This window comes from Hyaena hyaena, unplaced genomic scaffold, assembly GCF_003009895.1.
Source record: "Hyaena hyaena isolate Hyena2069 unplaced genomic scaffold, ASM300989v1 scaffold_21, whole genome shotgun sequence".
NCBI classification, from domain to species: domain Eukaryota; kingdom Metazoa; phylum Chordata; class Mammalia; order Carnivora; family Hyaenidae; genus Hyaena; species Hyaena hyaena.
In genome coordinates, this window is record NW_024080653.1 from 1,121,721 (window position 1) to 1,142,131 (window position 20,411).

At 61.0% G+C, this 20,411-nt stretch overlaps 2 protein-coding genes across 6 annotated transcripts in view; one reads left to right on the forward strand and one right to left on the reverse strand.

The window, feature by feature from the left end:
* The window catches only part of UNK (unk zinc finger), a 33,724-nt gene extending 28,995 nt beyond the window's left edge, over positions 1-4,729 (forward strand). For all 4 annotated transcript variants that reach the window (XM_039226610.1, XM_039226613.1, XM_039226611.1 and 1 more), the window contains 3 exons: positions 1,563-1,744; positions 2,298-2,555; positions 3,349-4,729. In XM_039226610.1, coding sequence (XP_039082541.1) covers positions 1,563-1,744; positions 2,298-2,555; positions 3,349-3,504 — 596 coding nt within the window. In that variant the 3' untranslated portion in view covers positions 3,505-4,729. The remainder of the gene's footprint in view (positions 1-1,562; positions 1,745-2,297; positions 2,556-3,348) is intronic.
* Positions 4,730-5,680: 951 nt separating this feature from the next.
* On the reverse strand, positions 5,681-19,845 carry UNC13D (unc-13 homolog D). Of its 2 annotated transcripts, none has more exons than XM_039226463.1 (32): positions 19,729-19,845; positions 19,008-19,043; positions 18,620-18,727; positions 18,445-18,504; positions 18,287-18,353; positions 17,861-18,041; positions 17,489-17,533; positions 17,288-17,356; positions 17,088-17,157; positions 16,815-16,919; positions 16,611-16,703; positions 16,433-16,536; positions 14,774-14,891; positions 14,545-14,669; positions 14,301-14,391; positions 14,163-14,219; positions 13,987-14,084; positions 13,830-13,881; positions 13,613-13,746; positions 13,416-13,536; positions 12,924-13,067; positions 12,612-12,710; positions 12,301-12,507; positions 12,061-12,129; positions 11,113-11,192; positions 8,980-9,085; positions 8,827-8,898; positions 8,334-8,417; positions 8,117-8,237; positions 7,762-7,885; positions 7,155-7,351; positions 5,681-6,443 (listed from the first exon to the last, which is right to left on the reverse strand). In XM_039226463.1, the coding sequence occupies exons 1-32, from the start codon at positions 19,843-19,845 to the stop codon at positions 6,322-6,324; spliced, it is 3,276 nt and encodes a 1,091-aa protein (XP_039082394.1). In that variant the 3' UTR covers positions 5,681-6,321. The 2 variants fall into 2 exon arrangements, with proteins under 2 accessions (XP_039082394.1, XP_039082395.1); XM_039226464.1 differs by lacking the exon at positions 19,729-19,845 and adding an exon at positions 19,188-19,710.
* Between the last annotated feature and the right edge of the window lie 566 nt (positions 19,846-20,411).

Here is a 20,411-nt window from a genome sequence, read left to right on the forward strand (position 1 = left end):
GCTGGCATGAGTACTCACTGAGGTAATGAGTACCCAGAGCGCCCAGCTCACTGCCTCTCAGACAGCAGCTCCTAGTCTTAGTTCCCCTCCCCCAGCAGCTGTTAGAGAAGATCAGAAACAACCTCTCCTGAGGGCGCTGGGCTTTCTGGTCACAGTAAGCCTGAGCCTGCAAGCCAACTGTTGATATCCTGACCAGAGATCAGGGCAACACGTTGATTTCTAAGCTTCTTTCCAGTTTTGAAGGTGGCTATTCCATTTTACGGTGATTCTGTCAGCTTCAGATGCTTTGTGTCACATTTGTCTGACTTGTTCATATTCTGGAAGCATCTTGACTGTACCCCTTCTTACTGGCCACACATTCATTCCTTTCATTCCTCTCCATGTACTTATCGGGCAGAGTTTTATAGAGTGTGAGCTCAACAGTCCCTCCTGCCACGGAGCTGTGGTCTAGTCAGGGAGGCAGACGTGCATGGACACTAGGGCCTACCCAGGGACTGTCACTCTTGTGTGGAGTCAGAGGCCCGGCTTTGTGATTCAGAATAGTAGAGGGAACCTGACCTGGGCATGGTCAAGAGAGGAAGTGCCACCTGAGTGCGGAGGGAGGTGCGTGGGAAGAGCTTGCGGCCGGGACCACGCTTCGTTGGTCTCAGTTCCCACCTCTGGGGACAGGGCAGATGGGCTCATTGGTAGTGCACACCCCAGAGTCTCCAGATACGATGATGTCTGTCACAGTTTGGGTGTATGTGTTGCTTGGAGGCCAGAAAGAATCCTTTGGTTTCTGGAACATCCTGGCTGGATTAGTAGAAAGGGAGTGAGAAAGAAGTTATTAGAATGAGAAGTGTGGGCAGAATGAGGCCAGAGGTGGGGATGGTCCCCTCTAGAAGACAGGGGCTGCCCTGGTGGCCACAGAGCAGGCACATGTTGTTAGCAAACTTCTGTCAAAGGAGTAAGCGAGTGTGTGGCTGAGTGAGCGCGCAGCCCAGCTAACTGGGGAGAATAAGCCTTTGGAGTCAGATGCCCTGACTGTGTATCATCTCCACCGTTTACCGCTTGTGTGATTCTTAACACATTTTATCTGTTTCCTCATCATAAGCCAAGGTTCTCTGAACTTTTCCTGCTATAGCTCTGCCATCACCTGAGGCTCTGGCCCACATTTTTGCCCCCAAATCTCTTCCCTAGCCTCTAAGCAGATGTAAGGGGGTTCTCCTCTCTCTGGCCCAACAATCAAGTCACAATCACAAATTGCCACCTTTACAGACTGCTGTCCCTCCAAGTCCTTCCTGAGTCCCCTGAATCACCCTGTAGGGCGAGTGATGGGAACCTCACTTTACAGGTGAGCTTGCCAAGCCTTAGAAGTTAAGTGCCAAGTGTTGAGTAGCAGGTGGTGCCACAGTAGGTCTGATGCAGCTGTGGGCCCCGTACACAGCTGTGAAATCCCCCGGCCTGATATTGCCGAAGCCTTGCACAGCCAGCCCCTGGAAGCCTCCAGATGGGTGGATGGGGCCCAGGGTCTGGGTCCAAAGCCTTCCAGAGCTCTGATGTTCCTCCCTTTCCTGAGGCAGGTCTGAACGGGATGAATAGCAGCATCTGGGAGCATTTTGCCTCTGGTAGCTTCTCCCCAGGCACTTCTCCTGCCTTCCTGTCAGGGCCAGGGGCTGCTGAGCTGGCCCGGCTGCGGCAAGAGCTCGAAGAAGCCAACAGCACCATCAAGCAGTGGGAGGAGTCCTGGAAGCAGGCTAAGCAGGTGCTGGGCCCCCACACCCACTTGACTTCCCAGGGCCTGGTGGGATCCAGCCTGAGCCCATCTTACACAGAACAGGCCCAGGGGTGGGAGGCCCAGGGTCCTGGAGGACAGAGCAGAATTTCAGAATTCCAGGCCCGGAATTCCCAGTGTGGGTTGCTTATTTGGTTTGATGCCACAGCACTGCTTTGCTCTCCCCAGAAGCCCTGACTTTCCAGGGTGTTCTAGGTTCAGAGATGGGCCCTGTGTCCAGCTGCAGCCTGGCTGCTCCCGCAGGTGCTGGCCAGCATGCCCAGCTCGGCCTGGCGCTCCTCTGCCGTGCTGGGCTGAGCCCCCTTCCCCACCAACAGCGGGTCTCTTGCAGATCTCGAAGCCTCCCTTCTCTGCAGGCAGTGTCAGCCCCCTCCCCGGGCCCTCCCCAGACAGCTGACCCAGCTCTCCAGCAGGCCCTGCGGCCACAAATGGCCCATGCAGGCTCCCAGAGCTGTACTCGCAGCGGGGAGGGTTGCAGGGGCTGGGGGCCATCATGACCAGGTGCTGTGTTTTGGGCCCACAGGCTTGTGATGCCTGGAAGAAGGAGGCAGAGGAGGCCGGTGAGCGGGCCAGCGCAGCAGGCGCGGAGTGCGAGCTGGCCCGGGAGCAGCGGGACGCGCTGGAGGGGCAGGTTAAGAAGCTACAGGAAGAGCTGGAGCGGCTGCACTCGGGCCCCGACGCACAGGCCCTGCCCACCTTCTCCGACCTGGAGGCCCTCTCACTCTCCACCCTCTACTCCCTCCAGAAGCAGCTGCGGGCCCACCTGGAGCAAGTGGACAAGGTCAGCCCAGGAGTTAGGGGAGCACTGGGTGGGGGTGTACAGTAGCCTCAGCAGTGCTTGGATGGACAGATGGGTCCTCACTGCTCCAGGGACAGCCACCCCTTCTGAGGGCCCTGCCCAGCTGCTGGGCTGACACAAAATGCTGCCCTCTGGGAGGGGAGGTAGGAGAAAATGTCACTCGTTGGGAGGTGAGGACGCTGGAGGCAGAGAGGCATCTGAGCCCACACGCACCCCCTCCAGCCCCCACAGTTCGGCGGTGGGGGGGGTGGGTGCTGACCCAAGCTGCATTACTACACCCGGGCCTTCGCTTCCATTGAGATGCTTCTCCTGTGCGCTCTGGACACACCAGCAGACATTCCGGACAGTTAGGTCCCCAGGGCTACTTTGTCTGCATTCCTGGGTGCCCTGCTGCATCCCCGGGGAGCATGAAAGACACAGCAGAAAGCGCGTTCTTTCTTTCACCAGGCGTCTGCAGCCAGGCCCCCTTGTTCTCGTTTGAGGACCGAGGGTCACTGCAAGATCGAGACAAGAGGCAGAGGCTTTGTGGATGGGAGAGCCCGTCGGGGTGGGGACTGCAGAGGCCCTGTCCCCCGCGCCCCTGGAAGCAGACATTGCGAGCCTTGAGGGCATCGGCTTGGACTCTAGCTCTGCCCTCTCACTTCACAGCCGGGGCCTGTGAGCACACCGAGCTCTGTGTCTTAGGTTCCTCGCCACGGGGAGCGAAGAATGTTGAGAAAGCTCATTGTCCAACTCAGGGCCAGACCGGTGACCATGATGTCACTTTCTCCCACAGGCCGTGTTCCACATGCAGTCGGTGAAATGCCTTAAGTGTCAGGAACAGAACCGAGCAGTGCTGCCGTGCCAACATGCCGTGCTGTGTGAGCTCTGTGCCGAGGGCAGCGAGTGCCCAGTCTGCCAGCCTGGCCGGACCCATGCCCTCCAGTCGTGACCCCACTTGCCTGGCCCCGGCCCGGCTCAGATCTTCTTACCTAGGACTTTTTAAAGTATATATATGTATGTATGTATGTATGTATGTATATGTATATGATTCTGTATATGTATACATTTCTGTACGTGTGCAGGTATGTGTGGGCGGCAGTGTGTGAACAGTGTCTGTGTGTATATCTGTACATAGATATAGACACACACTTTAAAACAGACTTACCAAGCACTTTTTAAAAGAAAAAACTATTTTGCAGCCCTCCCCTTGCCCACTCTCTCTTTTCCACTGCAGAGACAAAGTCCCCTCTTCGCCCACTGGCCTTCGGCAGGGGATACGTTTGTCTCTTTTTAAATGTAGGAAAACTAACTAGTTTTAACTTCTTCCTGGGGCCCAAGCGGGAAGTTGGAAGGGGCTGAGGGGAGGGACCAAGCCTTCAGGGCAGGCCCTGTTCACTGCACCTCCCCAGGCCAGGGAGAGAGCCAGGGCTGTGGACATCCCCGGGGCACACCTGGCTCCCAGCTGTGAGGCCCGAGGGGACGTGCTGGGGTCGAAGCAGCCTAGCTCCTAGGTGTACCAAATGTGTGTGTGGTGTGGGGCTGGCAGGCCGAAGCTGCAGGGGCCCGTCCCCCTCCCAGCCCCGGGCCCTTGAAGCTTCTCGAGGGGCAAGGCCTGGGAGTTCTACCCCTCAGGTTCCTGAGGCCAGGGATCCACCTCAGTCCTCTCCCCCTGGGCCCCCAAAGCAGCCCCCCTGGCCCCAGGGCCACCTACCAGACTGGCACTGCCCTCTTCATAACCCCCCAGCTGCTGTCAGCTTCCCCACCCCCCTCTGGCAGCTAGCAGGGCAGTAGGTGGGGAGGAGCTATGGACTGAGGACCAAGGTGGGGCTCAGGCCCTGCTCTCCTCCCCGGGAGGGGCTCTGTATGCATTCCTTGGTGCTCTCTGAGTGCAGCTGACGTCCCGCCCGTTTGGAGCGGACGCCTGTGTACGTGTGTGTGCGTGCCTGTCCGATGTATATTGTGTCTTAGCTTCCATTTTAAAAATTGTTCTGTACAGAAAGATGCAGTGGGTGCGGGAGGGCAGAGCGGGTGGAGGGGGGCCACCCTGCTCCCAGCGCTGGGGGTCTGGGGCGGGAGCAAGAGGGCTGTGAAGGGTCTGGCCTGGCCCAGGCTCTCCTTGGGCTCAGCACGAAAGGGCTTTCAATGAATTAAGTGAAAACTTTTTTTTTTTTTTTTACAAAAATGCAAAAATCAACAAAGCTCCAAACCTATTGGAAATAAAATATGAACTTACAGTGGTAGCTTGTTTACATGACGGTGAGGGAGAGCAGGCCCCCAGTAAGGGCCTCTGAGTTACCAGAGGAGTCAGCCTGGCCCTCCCAGCCCGGGCTGCAGTCCCGCCTGGGCCCCAGAGCCCATGCCCCCCCACCCCCCCAGGTGTGGCTCAGGCCGCCTCCAGGCCCCCAGGTGGCTCAAGTGCCCTCTGAGCCAGGCCTGCAGGTACCCAGAGACCTAAGTTTCTGACTCTCCTGGGACCCTGTCATCAGCGGGGACCCCTTCACTTGCTGTTTTGCAGAAGACAACTAGAGGAACCAAGATTTTCTCATAAAAGCACTAAAAGGAAGGATGAGGGTCCCAGCCTTTGAGCCGCCGCCTTCCTCCCCTGCTCTTAGCTGGCCTAGTAGGTGGCTGTGAGGAAACCACACCGCAGGCGCTCTGGATGGATCTCCGGCTCCGAGCGGAAAGGAGCCCTGGGGATGATCTTGACTGCCCCCCTCCCCCCCCCATCATACTTGTGTGGGCTCAGCTAGAATGACAACCCAGCCTTGGGCTCTGACTCAGCATGGGGGCCACTTCCCCTCAGGCCAGGCTGTGACTCCTAAGCCCTAGGATGGCCACACGACTGCACTCCGGGAAGACCCGCACTCACAGTGCTCCCCTGGGGAGTGCCCGGCCCTTGTGCCAGGCTGCTGCCGCGCGCGCGGGGGTGCCTGGTAGGGTCCTGTCTGACCGTCGGTCACTCCCACACCTCCCTGCTCTATAACATGGAGTGAGGGGCTAGGCGGCCACAGGTGGGGGGGGGGACAGTCAGCTCAAGGTCTCCTGAAGGCTGGGGAGGGGTTTGCAGGGCCTGACTGGAATTTTCTGGACCCCGATGTAGGGCAACAGCGTGGTTCCTTAGAGGATGTTATTTGGTTTTGGTTTTTTATTTTTGCTAAGAAAGTTTCTAAGTGGCAGGTACGGTCCCAGGGAGGGGTCCACAGGAGACACGGTTGGCCAAGCGGTCCTGCCTGCTCCTGCTCCTCCACGCCAGCCAGCCCCTCTGCCCGCCAGTCCTCACCTCTTCAGAGCCAGAAGGCTGTCGGTAGCCACCTCGGGAGGAGCCAGGCTCCCCCCTCTCAGGGCACCAGTAGCCTCATCTTTGGTTGTTGGCGGGGTCGGTCCCTTCCCTCCCCTCCCCCCCCATGAATGGAATCCACACGCCAGAAAGAGCAGAGCGCTTTCTGCCAGAGCAGCTTTTCCCAAACAGGAGACCCGGGGCAGGAGGTGCAGACAGCTGCCCCCATCTGCTGGGGCTGAGATGCGGTGGAGGATGCTGAGGCCAGGGCTGGAGGCAGGGAGGAGGGGGTGTAAATACGACCGGGGCACCAGCACCACGGGCCCCTCTGGCAGGAGGACCAGAGGGGATCTGCATGCTGGGCCTTCCGCACATGGGTCCCCAGACTTGCAGGGCCCTTCCAGAGCGTGAGGCCAGGCTGGTGGGGTGCGCTATGGTGGGGAGAACCCAGACGTTTCAGGCCCCCAACCCCATCCCCAGCCTCCACCGCTACCGCCCTAGCTTCGGGGCGTGCTGGGAGGCCTGCTTGGCTCGCTGCCTCCGCAGCCTCGCAAACACCTGGGCCTCCCGATCACCCTTCCGGCTCTCCAGCAGCTGCAGGATCGGATCCCCTGCGAAGAGAGGCGTTTGGGGGTCAGCCTGCGGCGCCGGGGGTGGGGGTAAGCAGTGCCTGGCCAGAACACAGCACTGACCCGCTCCCCGGCCATCCTGAAAACGAGTGATGGACACATCAGCCAAGCTCACTGGACAGCCCGAGGTTGCCCCCCAGCACGGCGGCGCTGGCGCAGACACCGACCCAGCTGCACTGGAAGAGGCTGAGGTGCGCTTCAGGCTGCAACTATTGCCTTTTTATAGGAGAACCTTAGGCTAGGGACTTAACCTCTTTGTGCCTCAGTTTACTCATCTGTAAAGCGGCAATAGTAATACCTGCCACATTGGGTGGTCGTGCCGGCTCATAATAAGTGCTTGGACATGTGACCTGCTCTTACTCTCCAGCCTGGAGGATGCTTGGGCTGTGCCCCAGCTCAGAGACTCAGCCCATCTCCCCACGTAAGCCTGCTGGTGGCCTTCCCCCGCCAGGGAGCCACACCACACCTGGCCTAACAAACTTCCTGGTCTCCTGATGAGACCGAGAGATCTACTCGGCAGCACGAAAATCACGCAGACCCCACCGGCCTCCACATTCAAGGAGGGAGTTCTCTGACCCCGACTTCATTCGCTTCCCTAAGGGCCACCCCACCGCCTGAGGTTTTACAGGCTGCCCCACCCCCGCGCCCCCAGGGCCGGGCCTGGCCCTGCTGCACCCTGGGCCTCAGGCCTACCGTTGAGTGCGGGGTAGGTGAGGGGCAGACGGGTCTGAGGGACCTCGCCAGGCTCCTCTGTCCCAGTCAGGCCGGGCACTGAGCGTAGCGGCAGGAAGGCCTCCCCTTCCAAGTCATCAGCCCCCAGCGTGTCGTGGTCCAGCACCGTGAGCAGGAGGCAAGCTCCGTCCTTCCGGCATGGCTCAGCAGGCACCAGGCTGAGTGGGGGGACAGTGGGGCTCAGCTGCCTGCCCACCCCACTGTCACTGGCACCCACCCACGCACACAGTTCACCGCTAGATCTTGAGGCCAGGGCTGAGGGCAGACAGGCGGGGATTAGGATCGCAAAGCCAGCTCTCAGCCTAGTATGTCCTGACTCCTCTGTAGGCCTTCAGACCAAGGCCCCCAGACCTTCCCTGGGAGCAAGCCTCTCAGGCCAACAGGTGGGGGCCTTCCCCTCGCAGTCCCGCTCCTCCTCCTGGGGTCCCAGCAAACCCCTGTGCGAGGTGCCCCTCCCTGGGACCCAAATGCAGTCATCTCAGGGGAGCCCACCGGCCCCGCATGGGAGGAGCAGGCCCAAGGGAAGTCCAGGGCTGGGGAAGGGTGGCAAGTACAGGGACCCACTCACAACTCAAAGGTCTCATCAAACAGGGGGTGAAGCTCCTTCTTGTGTTTTTGCGTCTCCCGGGGTGCCAGCTCAGGGAACTCGTGCCTGGGCTCCAAGGTCAGCTGGACAAAGGGGTCACTGGAGCCTGGCAAGTGGGGAGGTCACCTGGGGAGGCCACGTTGCCAAGGATATCCCAGCTCCCCGCCTCGGCCAGGGCCCTGCAGCTGTGCCCTGTTTGGCAGCATTGCCCCCTCCTGGCGATATGAAGGAACTGCACCCAGTGCTCCCGCTCCGGAGAGACCTGCCAGGGACGTGGGGGAAGGGGGGGCCAAAGAGCAAAGACTGGGGGAGCGGCCAGTGGGCAGCCTGCACTCACCGTTGGAGTCCAGGGGCAGCAGGCTGGAGGCGCTGAGCAGTTCCACCCGCAGCTTCTGCTCAGAGGCGCGGTAGGAGACCTTGACTGTGACCGCGCCTAGCTCCTCAGAAGCCGTTTCTGCCTAGTAGGGGTGGGGCGCATGGGCAGTGTCAGCTGGGGCAGAGTGGAGGCGGGGCTCCAGGGACACAGGGAGTACAAGGGCGGAAGAGAGCCTCACCTGCTGCTGGATGCGGCTGCAGAAGTACTTCTGGATGAGCTCCCTGCTGGAAGCTGCCTGCAGCTCCAGGTCCCTCTGCAGAGCCTGGGAACGGGGTACAGCTGAGAAGTCACCTGAACTGTCACCCTCAACCACAGCCCAGTGCTGCCCTTCAGCCATGCAGCCAAGACGGGATGTCAGTTTGATATGGAAAGCACTGGGTGTTCTGAACCTCAGGCAGGGGAACGCACCCTCAGGACAGACGGGGCGGGAGGGGGGGTTCACAGGCGCGCCCCCCATGCAGTGGCACAGCCACCCCCCCCCCACCGGGCCTCAAGAACCTTGTGCTTGGTTTAATGTTCTGCAGTGCCTGTCTTTAAAGTTCAATAATTTCTGAAAAGGGGGCTCGCAGTTTCTTTTCGTGCTGGGCCCCGTCAGTCATGTAGCTGGTACACAGCTGAGCACAGAAAGGCAGGTGTCTCCCCCCCACCCCCAGCTTACCAAAGACCCCTACCTGGAAGGTGGCTGTGTGCAGGGCCTCAGGTGGCAGGCCACAGCCCTCTGCGTAGAAGCAGATCTCCAGATTCTAGGGGGTGAGACATCAGACAGAGGTGACCCCAGGCAGCCTCCCACCAGAATTCTTTGTGGTCACAGCTATTATTACTACCTGAAGCGCAGTCTTCAGCCTGCTAGAGGCCAGGGGGCAGCTCCTCTGGGAGGTGGCCACTTCCACCAGCACGGTGAGCGTGTGGGTCCAGAGCAGGGTCAGAAGGCTGAGGTGAGGTGCAGAGGGACGGCAGTCACAGGACAGGGGGATGGAAGAGGAGGAAGCAGAGACGCTCTTGAGAAAGGGACCCGGACCCCCCCCCCCCAGCTCCTCCCCACCCCCACCTTCCAGGCCAGGCCAGGCTGCAGGCAGAAGTAGGGGCAGCCAAGATGGGGGGGGTGAGGGGGCGGGGGGCAGACAGGGCCAGTCCCAATCAATGTGTCTCATAACCTAGCAAAGAATCCTGCTCAGTAGGGTTATCAAACCCCAACAAACAAGGTAGGGAGGGGAGGCTGGTTCCCCAGTGAGAGAATCAGGATTCAGCATGGGAGTGGCCAGAATGAAGACCCCAGCAGGGATAAGCATGGATAACCTGCTGGGAGGGAAAAAAAAAAAAAAAAGCAACCAAGCCACAGTCCTAATAACTACCTGAAATAACTGAAATTTCACACGCCAAAGCAGAGTCAGGCAGTTAAGCACTCAAAAAAAAAAAAAAAAAAAATTAGGTTGTGTAATTAAGAATTTCTGGGGAACGTCAGAAGCTCCTGGGCGGCTCAGTCGGTTAAGCGTCTGACTTCAGCTCAGGTCATCTCATGGTTTGTGAGTTCGAGCCCTGCACTGGGCTCTGTGCTGACAGCTTCTGAGCTGCTCCCCTGGAGCCTGCTCCCTTTCTCTCTGTCCCTCCCTCACTCACGCTCTGTCTCAAAAATAAATTAACAGTAAAAAAAAAAAATGGGTAAGGTCATATTAATTAAAGGTAGTCAATGTATTCAATATATTTGGGTGCTTATTATGCCTCAGACAATGTTCTAATGGCTGTTGAGACAGCAGTGCGTGAAATCCCTAGGGTGGGGGGGCGCCTGGGTGGCTTAGTCGGTTAAGCATCCGACTGTCGCTTAGGTCATGATCTCGCGGTTCGTGGGTTCGAGCCCCGCGTCGGGCTCTGTGCTGACTGCCAGCTCAGAGCCTGGAGCCTGTTTCAGAGTCTGTGTCTCCCTCTCTCTCTGCNGTTTCAGAGTCTGTGTCTCCCTCTCTCTCTGACCCTCCCTTGCTCACGCTGTCTCTCTCTCTCTCCTAGAAATAAATAAAACATTAAAAAATTAAAAAAAAAAAAGAAATCCCTAGGGTGGGGATTTAACCCTGTTAAATAGAAAAGGTGGGCTTCTGCTCCACTGCACCACCAGGAGCGGAATGCAGGGGGGAGGGGCGGCAGCCTCAGAGCCCGGATCCCCTGGGGAGGGCCCATGGTCATCGGTCCGCACGCCTGCCAACCACTTCCTTTACACAGGCGGTGCACTTGACACCCCGTGTGACTCACTTGGTCCTCATTAAAGGCCAGAACTATGATCATCTGCACGGAAAACTTGAGTAATCTGTTCAATCCACCCACCAAGCAGCAGCAATTCAGCTAGAGTCTGAATTCAGGTGGGCTGGGGCCCACACCCTTAACCGCTAGCCCCGCTGCCTGGCTCTGCTGGGCCCCTGCTTTAGAGAGACCCTAACTAGGGGCACCTGAGAAGCTCAGGCAGTTAAGCGTCCCACTTCGGCTCAGGTCATGATCTGATCTCACCCTTCATTGGTTCAAACCCCACATCTGGCTCTGTTTGGACAGCCTGGAGCCTGCTTCGGAATCTATGTCTCCCTCTCCCTCTGCCCCTCCTCTGCTCACACTCTGTCTCTCCTTCTCTCTCTCTCTCTCTCTCAAAAATAAACATCAAAAATTTTTAAAAAGAAAAAAAGATCCTAACTGGAAGTTTCCCTGAATCATGGGAGAATACCCACTGCCTGTAATGTTAGGAGGGTAGATCTGCAGCCAGCAAGGCCCACAGATGCCCACGGCTAAAGGAGAAGGCAGCTTTCTGCTCAGCCTACAGGGAAATGGGCAAGTGTGTGAGGTGGTGAGCTCCCTGTCCCTGGAGGTGAGCCCTGAAGCAGAGGCCGGTTGCATCCTCCACTGAGAATGGATGCTGAGGCCGGGAAAGAGGGGCGGGTGGGAGGCGGTGGGGCACCACAGGGCAGGAGGCTGCTACAGACCTGTTGAAGTTCTCCTGCACCAAGTTGGTGTTCATGTAGCAGAGCTCCACTTCCAGAAACTTCATCAGGGGCAGAATGGCCTGGGGAGAGGGGTGGGCAGTGCGTCTGGTTCTAGCTCACTCCCCTGCCCTGACTCGGAAGAGTAAACAGGACCAGGAGCTTTCTTTCGTGCGCTTCCTCTGGGACATCTGCGGGAGCTGACCCCTGCCCACAGCCAGCTCCAGCCACACTGGCCTCCAACCCGCGCGGTCCCGCCTCGGGGCCCTGGCCCTTGCTGTTCCCTCCCCTGGAAATCCTCCTGGCTCCTTTTCTTGCTTCATTTAGGTCTTGACTCAGCTGTCATCCTTAAGGAAAGCTTTCTCTAGCCACGGTCTAAAAATATCTCCATTTTCTCTAGTGCTTATTGTCTAACATGCCATGCATGTGCACACGCACACACATGTATGTACACGTAGCTCTAGTTACATACATGTACTCGGCTTTCCTTCCATCTCCCCTCCCAGAAGGTAAACTCAAGGAAGGGAGGGCTTTTCGTAATTTTTGTTGATATATATCCCAGTGCCTGGGACAGAGCGAATGCTTAAATAGTTGATGACTTAATGAGTAAGCGTCTCCCAAACAACCAAAGGTATGCATCACTGTGCCCTCTGACAGGTGAGGACGCCCGGGTCCGCTGGCTTGTGCAAACAGGGAGCTGAGAAGGACACACGCCCAGAGCTGTGTGGCTGCAAAGTCCAAGCTCTCCCCGACTGCGGTCCCCACGCTGACGCTGGGAGAGCCCATGGAATGACCCAACCCTGCCCCCTTAGCATCCCAGGAGGAAAACGAGGTCCAGGAGGGAACATACCTTGCCCAGGTGTGGGGGACTTATCTCTGACACCCCACGGCCTTCAGCCCCCCGGCCACCCTAAGCCCCTTTGGCAAAGCTGAGCAGGGAGGGCCACTCACATCCTCAGGCAGCACAGACTCCTTGACACTCACGAGATTCTGGATGTGCTTCGCAATGCCCACCTCCAGCTGGGGACACAAGGCAGAAGGGAGACCAGGGCGTGAGTGCGGGGAAGACAGGGCGAGGCCACTTGTGAGTTTCAGTTCAGGAAGAGGTAGGCGCCGGACGTCAGCCCAAGTCCAGCTGGGGGCGCTTTGGGCGGGAGTGGGGGGGGGGTCACCATGGATGGGACAGGGTACCTGCTCGGCCAGGGTGCGGACGCCAGTGCGGATCTCGTGGCCCAGCCCGGCCAGCGCGCCCTGCAGCTGGGCATGCAGCGTGTTCTGCAGCTGCGTCTGCTCCAGCACAGCCCCCACCCGCCGTTCCAGCGCCTCCCAGGCCAGCTGCGCGGGCAGCTTGCCGATCACCAGCCGCAGCTGCTCCATGTCATTCACCACCACGCATAGCTGAGGGCAGGCACGGGCACGGGGATGCAGAGCTTCCGGAAGAGTGCCAGGACTGGCCCCCAGTCCCCGACACCCAGCCCCCGACACCCAGGTCTGCCCCCTACCATGTTGGCTGCCTGGCCCTGGTCCTTCTGGCCCACAGAGAGCTCCCGGGCCCGGGCCTTTATGAGGCTGCAGTACACCAGGGCCAGCCGACAGGTATCCTGGGGTGGAGAGAGGCCGATCAATGCCGGCGGGGGAGAGGGGGGAGCCCACGAGGGAGCCAATGTGGGGGAGGCATGGAAATCTCAGTGACTTGGGGACTTAAGACATAGATAGGCCTTCGGAGGCTGCTAGGGCAGGAGCTTGGGAGAAACAGGGGGAAGGAAATGGGGCTGTCTTAGAAAGGTAGGGAAGGACCTATGTGCACACTGCACCTCCACAAACTTGACAGTGATCATGAAGGCCTCCTCTGGGTCCGGCCAGTCCAGCTGCCGGGCGGTATGGCTGATCTGGGCGAAGCAGGTGGATAGATCCACGGCTGACGTGCTGTGCTTGGTCAGTTCCCCCAGGGGCACCAGCTGGGGGGTGGGAGGGTGTGCAGGAAGGAGGGCTCAGGACTTGCCACATTTGTGCTCCCCGCTGCCTTCTTCTCTGCAGGCATGCAGTTCCCACCACCAAGCAAGTAGAGCGGGGGGAGGGGGAGCTACAAGGGGTACGAGCAAGGCTCCCCCACCTGGGACCCCCAGGCTGCACAAATCAGTCCGTCAAGAAAAGCCATGGTTTACGCCAAGGATATCAGGAGGCGGTGTTTTGTACCCAACTGGCTTCAAGAGCCAACTTCTGCCCGTCCTGGAGGTGCAAGCAGAGCCCCAGGGCCTGCCCTCAAAGCTGAGACCCCCATGGCTGACCTCGGGCCCTGCCCCCACCTCATCCATCTGCACAGCCCGCTGCACCCGCGCCAGGGCCACACTGTACGTCTTCTGCAGCCAGGAGGGGATGGCGGGCCGGAACCAGCGGTGAAAGCCATCCAGAGCCAGGACTCCATCCCTGGGGAGAGCTGGGGCTCAGCCTGGGGCACTCTTCTCGACCCTCCTCTCTTTTGTGCCGACAGACCACTGCCCACCTCTCTGCGGGGACCGGACCCAGCTGGCAGAGCTCCTTGAGGCTGACGTAGAGCTGGAATAGACTCTCGCCCATCTCTGGGGACACGGGGCCGCCCGTCACCGTGGCCGTGTGGTCCTGTACCCGCTTGGCCACCTGTGAAGGGGAGGCGTGGGGGCGGGGCTCCGGAGCCAGGGGAGAGGGCGCCCCGCCCCCCACCAGATGCAAGGACAGCTCACCAGCCACTGCAGCTCTAGGAAAGCCATGGAGAAGAGGTTGATCTTGAAGGTGCTGGAAGGAAGGTGACAGGTGTGACCTGGTGGCACACACAGGGGTCCTTCTGGTCCCCCTTCTGGGCCCCTGCCGCACTGCCTCCCAGCCCGGCCACCGGCTCACTTCTGGAAGATCTTGTTCCATGTGCGCTGGCACTGGTGCAGGTCGCCAATGATGTCCTGCACCAGGCTCAGCAAGGCCTTGCCTGCCTCCAGCATGCCCTGGCGGGGACAGAGGCTCGCTGAGCAGGGCTTCCAGGGGCCGGCACCCCCCCCACCCCCCTGCCCAAGCCCCCTCACCTGCACCATGGGTTGATGGTGCTGCTGCTTCAGGTGGAACCACTCAACGGTGCCGGTCTGCGGGCCAAGAAGCGGTGAGCGGATCGGGTTGCTGGGCTCAGGCACACGCCCTCCCCGTCCCCAGGGCGAGTACCATACCCGCAGCGCCTCGGCCACCAGGCGGGGCAGCGGGTCACTGTCAGGGCACAGTTCCCCAAAGGCCTTCATCTTGCACATCTGTACCAGGACCCTGTGTGTGTGGCGGGGGGGGGGGGGCAGACATCTGTGTCCAGGGTGCCCGCTGCCCTGTACCCTCCGCTCGCATCTCCAGCAGGCTTCCCCCACCCCTGCAGGCGCCCTCATCCCTGACCCCACGGAGGAAGGGGAAGGGGGAGCCGCTGACCTGAGAAGAGACTGCAGCCTGGCTGGGGAGTCGGAGACAGAGAGGGGGAAAACAGACCGGAACCTCCGGATGAGGGACAGGCCATAGGCCAGCAGGTTGCTGAACGAGGCGGCCAGCTCCTCCCGCTGCAGGGCCAGGCAGAGTCACCAGCTGCTTTATGGGGCCCGGACCGCCCTTCCCCCTCCCTGAGCTCTCCCTGCCCGACACCCCTCATTCCAGCCCAGCCCACCTGTTCGGCCTTGAGGCGGCCCTGGATCCACTGGTACTCGATGCTGGTGATGGGGTGCAGGAGGCAGCTGCTGGGGAACTCCAGGCTCTGGTAGAGACGGCTGTAGGCCAGCCACTGCCTGCGGCAGACAGGAAGCCCTCAGCCCAGCCATCGTCTCACCGGCCTTGGGAAGGGACAGCGAGGTGCCCTGCCCCAGACACCTCCTGGGAACCCCCATCAGCCTCATCAAGGTCTTTTTCAAACATGTAAACGTTTCTATTCTCAAATTGGAATATGTGTGATTTAAAAATTCAGGATCTTGGGGCACCTGGGTGGCTCAGTCGGTTAAGCGACCAACTCTTGATTTCAGCTCAGGTCATCATCTCATGGTTGTGAGTTCGAGCCCTGTGCCTGGCTCTGTGCTCACACCACAGAGCCTGCTTCGGATCCTCCGTCTGCCTCTCTCCGCCCCTTCCCCTGCTCACGCTGTTCTCTCTCTCTTTCTCTCTCAAAAATAAATAAACGTTTAAAAAAATGTCATTTAATATAAAAACATTTTAAAAAGTCAGGATTTCTTGCTTCTTTTGAAAAAAAAACTTGGAGACTTGAGCCTTCATGCATAGGTGCCAAACATCAGCTGGGCTGCCCTTTACAGTTCAGGGGACGCTTCACAGAGGTGACGACCAAGCTGAGACATGGCCCAAGTGGGACATTGAAGGAGGACTGAAGAGAAGGGCTGGCCCCGGCTGGGACACGGCACCGCGTGCTTGGGCCCTGCAGGCCACTGGGCCCTCACCGTGGGTGCCTGCTCCCGGGGCCAGCCTCACCTGCATCCCCTCCTCCACCTACCTGGGCACACCCACCCACCCAGGGTCCTACAAGCTGCCCTTCTCCCCCAGCCCCCTTCCGGCCCCTACTCGAATCCCAAGTGTCAGCCATGGCCCGGGACAGCATCCACTGTCCTTCCTCCTGGCCCGGCCACCCCCGGTGTGCCCCCGGGTCTGTATTCCTCACCTGCAGGGGAACGTCCCTTGTTCCCACAACCTGTTGTGTAACTGGGGACGGGACGGGCCCTCAACACAGATCTGGTAATGCCGGTGCCCGAGTCTATGGGCTCAGGGTGGTGGTGCAGGGAAACGGGGCTGGGGTCTGGGGCAGGGGCGGCAACTTCAAATGCCAGGGAGTGACGTGGGCCGATGGCAGCTGTGAGCGGCTGGGGAGGCTGTGCGCTCCGCCGTGACCAGCTGCAGCCCAGCAGAACCACAGCACTTCAGGTCCATGGGAAGCTGGACGTGGGACTCCGTATGGAAAAGCTCCAGATTTATAAAAGTTGGCAACTGACTCAGACTTCAAACACCAGGAGGCCGCCTGGGCAGCTCAGTAGGATAAGCATCTGGGACTCTTGATTTCGGGTCAGGTCATGATCTCACTGTTTGTTAAGTTTAAGCCCCACATCAGGCTCTGTGCTGATGGCAAGGAGCCTGCTTGGGATTCCCTCTCTCTGTATCCCCAACCCGTGTCTCTCTCGCACCCAAAATAAATAAGTAAACTTAACAACAAAAACAAAACCGAAAACAACTTAAAACACACAGTTGGGGCCAAACAGAAATCTCCCGAGGGTTAGACGTCAGGCTGCCGGCCTGTAGGAAGGCAGGTGACCCTCGGGGACCGTGCACTCACGCCATGGACTGGTGGAAGTCGGACAGGTCCTTCTGCGTGGCGTGTAGAAAGAGGATGGTAGCAGCCTGGGGACTCAGCGACCCATCCCAGGAGGTACTGCCCGCCTGAGGGGACAGGTGGAGGGGTGTCGGGACCCAGCGGGCAGGCCCCGCACCACCCTGCGCTGGGAGGGCAGTACCTGGTGCTGGGTGACCTCGTGGGACACGAGCTGCTGCAGCAGGTGGAGGTGCACCGTGTAGCTGGGCTGGGAGCGGCTGGCCGCCGTGGCTCTCTGCAACAGGGCCGGCATGACCGGGAGTGGAGGGCCCCATGCCTGGTGCGGCCCATCCGCCTCCCCCAGGCAGGCCCCCCGGACGGCCCCTGCGCCCGGCCCCCCACCTACCCGCTTGTGGATGAGCTGGAACTGCAGATGGCACCGGCCGCGGTCGGGGTAGGTCTCGGTGCAGGGCTCCAGAGGGTACCATTGATCCTCCCGGCAGCGCAGGTCCTGGGCGGGCAGGGGCGGGGCAGGGGTGCCCATGCCCATCAGCGGCCTGAGCCTCACACAGTCGGGGGTGGAGGAGGCAGACCCCAGGCTCCGCTCGGTGTGGACCCAGAACCGCTCCCCTGAACCCCTCGCGAACCCCCGTTCAGTCTCTTTCCTGACCCCACTCACCTGTAGCCTCAGAACCACGTTCCCCAGAAAGTCATCCTGGCCTTTGTCCTTCCGGGCCTCCTTAAAGATCCTATTCCAGGCAGTGTCCGTGAGGGGGACGGGCCAAGACACTGAGGGGTCAGGCAGGGATCCATCCCCATCCTGCAGCCCAGCAGACAACCCCACCCCCTCCCCAGGAACCTGCTCCCCATGGCGCTCACCTCCGCAGCCCGTGCAGGTCGGTGAGCTCCCCGAGCTTCTGTCTGACAGACTCCACAGTGTCCATGTCCCTGAGGGGACAAAGGTCTGAGCAAGAGGCAGAGAGGGTGTCCTGGGAGCCCCCGGCCCCTTTGGGGGGAGGATCTGCGCCCCCACTTGCCCCCTTTGTCTCCCTGACCCCGCCAGCAGGGGACGCCCCTCACCACATGTCCAGATGGAAGCTTGAGTTGCTTATGTCCTCAAACTCCCTATAGGGAGGAGAGAGAGGGCATGGCTGAAGGCCTTGCAGGGCCGGAGCCCAACCAGAGCCCGTCCCTGGGAGCTTCCCCCCCACCCCCCACTCCCCCCCTCCGTAAACTCCTTCCCTAAGGTAAGGCTTCAGCCTACCAGCCCAGATCAACCCAGCTGTGCCCAACCCTCCACACCCCCCCAGCACACGTGGGTCACTGCTCTGGCCTGTCTCTGGCCCAGGGAGCAGGCTCCTCCTCCGGTCAAGCCCAGTCCCCTCCCCTGAGCCAGGAAGTCCTGCTGATCTCACTGAGGGGATGGGGGGGGGGGGGCGCAGGGCCACGTACAGGATGAAGGTCTCCTCCCAGACAGGGTTGAGGGTCTGGGTGATGACCTGGGTGCGGTGGGTCTGCTCCTCCGGGATAGTGTGCCTCACCACAGCCTTCTGCCGGTGCCGGGACCCAGGGCTGTCCCCCGGCACGCCCACCCCCTGCTCAATGCCCAGCAGGCAGTAGGGGTCACTGAGTCCTGGGGAAGGGGGGAAGGACGAGGCTGCCAGGGTGTTGGCCGGGCTCCCTGGGAAACTCCCTCATCACCCCACAGGCAGAGCCCCTGCCCATCCACAGACTCGAAGGGCCCCGGGGCCAGCAGCACCCGGGTGAGCCCTGGGGGATGTCTGGGAGATGGGAGCTCCCGCCGAGTTCTGGAACAGCCCGATGGGGAGAAGGAGGAGTTGGGAAGAAGGCCCTCAGGGCCCCTCACCCTCTACTCACCACTGACATCTTTGCCCAGAATGCCCTTGGCTTGTTTCACTGTCGCCTTCAGACAAAATATTGGCTTCTGGAAGGACGGGAGGGTGAGCCTGAGTCCCGGAGGGAGCTGGGGTTCCCGTCCCCTGTCCTCGCCTACGGCGGTCCTGGACCAGGGTTACCTCAAGCTTCTGGACCTGCTGCAGCAGCTGCTGGTGCTCCTCGGGCCCCATGTGGAAGGCCTGGGGGGGTGGGAGCGGAGGCGGCTTGGGGCACAGGGCGGGGGCGGCCGGGCCGGGAGGAGAGGACTCCAGAGTCCAGGCTGCAGGATGGGGGCGGAGCGGGGGCCGGACTCACCTCCTGCAGGTATCGAAGCAGCTCAGAGGCCTCAGTCACATGGTTGGGCTCGGGCTGCCCCAGGCGGTGCAGGATGGTGTAGACAGCTTCCTCGTAGAGCAGGGCCCGCTGAGGCACAGCAGGTCACCTCAGGGACCCCCGTCCGCCCACTGCGAACCGAGTCCCTCCCCCCCCCTCGGCAGCTGCCCCTGGCACCAGCACTGCACGCCCAAAGCTGAGATGAGAGACCCATACGGGCGGGGGGTGGGGGGGTTAAGACCCAGAAGTCCCCACCCCCACCCCCCCCTGTTGCCATCAGCCTTGGCCAGTGGCCCAGGAGCAGTGCCTTCCGAAGGGTGCGGGGCTGCCTCTCAGCCCCTCACTGCCTCCCCAGTCCTCCCATTCTTACCTCTTCAGGGGAGAAGTGGTGGGATGGGGGCTCGATCTGGGGGAGCAAGGTGAAAAGACAGGGTGTCCCCGAGGCCCGGACCAGGGCTCAGACAGCAGGAACAACTCCTTACCGAGCAGGCCCAGGCCTTGGGCTGCGGGGTCCCCAGTTCCTGGCCTCCAACCCACCAGGGCCGCACACCTGTTCCCACAGCAGGCCTCCGGGGAGTTCGGGCCCCGGGCCGTCTTCCTGGTCCCCCGGCCGGCCGCGGCTGAGGTCCATCGGTGCTCGGCTGCCCCAGCAGGGTGAGCTCGCGGCACCCGTGGCCCCAACCTCCCTTCCTTCCCCAGAGGAAGCAGCACCGCTTATCGGGGCTGCCACGCTCGCACCCCAGCGGCGGAAGTGAGGCCCAGCAGTGGAGGTGGGAGACTGAGGCTCATGCCAAGCAGACCTGGGGGCTGCTCAGCCGGCCCCCCTCCCCCTGAGCAGCCCAGCCCACAGCAGGGCCACTCCCGAACAGAGCCGGTGCCTTTGGAGCTCAGAGCAGAGCCCCAGCCCCAAGGCCCAGGATGGCCCAGGGAACACACGGCAGACCGCGGTCTGCCAGCCCAGAAGGCCCTGCCCAGGTGCCACTACAGGGAAGGGGACCGCATCCTCAGCCCCAGCCCGCGAGAGGCGGAGCCCCCGCCCTGAGATCACAGAGCCGCACCCTGGCCACTCTCTTCACTGAGGTCACTCCTACCTCCTGAGCCGTTCGGGGCAGGGGATCCTGCAGATCTCTGACCCTGCGGCGCCTTATCTTGATGGCCTGGCGTAAGAGGGGAGGGCGCCGCTGGGAGTGGGAGAGGAGTGTCGCCATGGTGGCCTGCTCTGCCCTTCCCCTCTGCCGAGCTGCTGCCGCAGGGTGAAGATAGCAAAGCCACAGGATTATGCAAAGAGCACAGGGTGCCACCCTGCACCAGGGAGGGGTGGGGGCCGGCGGGTGGGGGGAGGTTCCGGCCAGGGTTTCACCATCTCTGAGGGCTGCACCTTTCTCCCTCCCGCCGGGCTGGGATCCTGGGAAGAACTCTCCCCGGGCTGGAGGCAGGTGGACCCAGTGGGCGGGCCCGGCCCCACCCCACCCTCCCACAGAGGCCCCTGGAGGGGGGGGGGGTCCAGCACCCCCCAGCAGGGGGCATCAGCGCCACCCCGCCCCCTCCCGAGTGAGCACTCAGCTGGGCCAAGGGCTGAGGGGAGCCGCCTGGCGTCGGTGGGGTTCTCTCACTCACAGACCTAGGATGGGGGTGGGCAGAGCCCAGGGTGGGGGCTCCAGAGAGGCATCTCCCCAGAAGGCAGGCAGCCAACTCCTCAGCCTGCTCCACCCCACAGGTGACATTCCACCAAGGTGACTGGGCCAAACTGTACTGGGCGGAGCTGGCCCTGGTG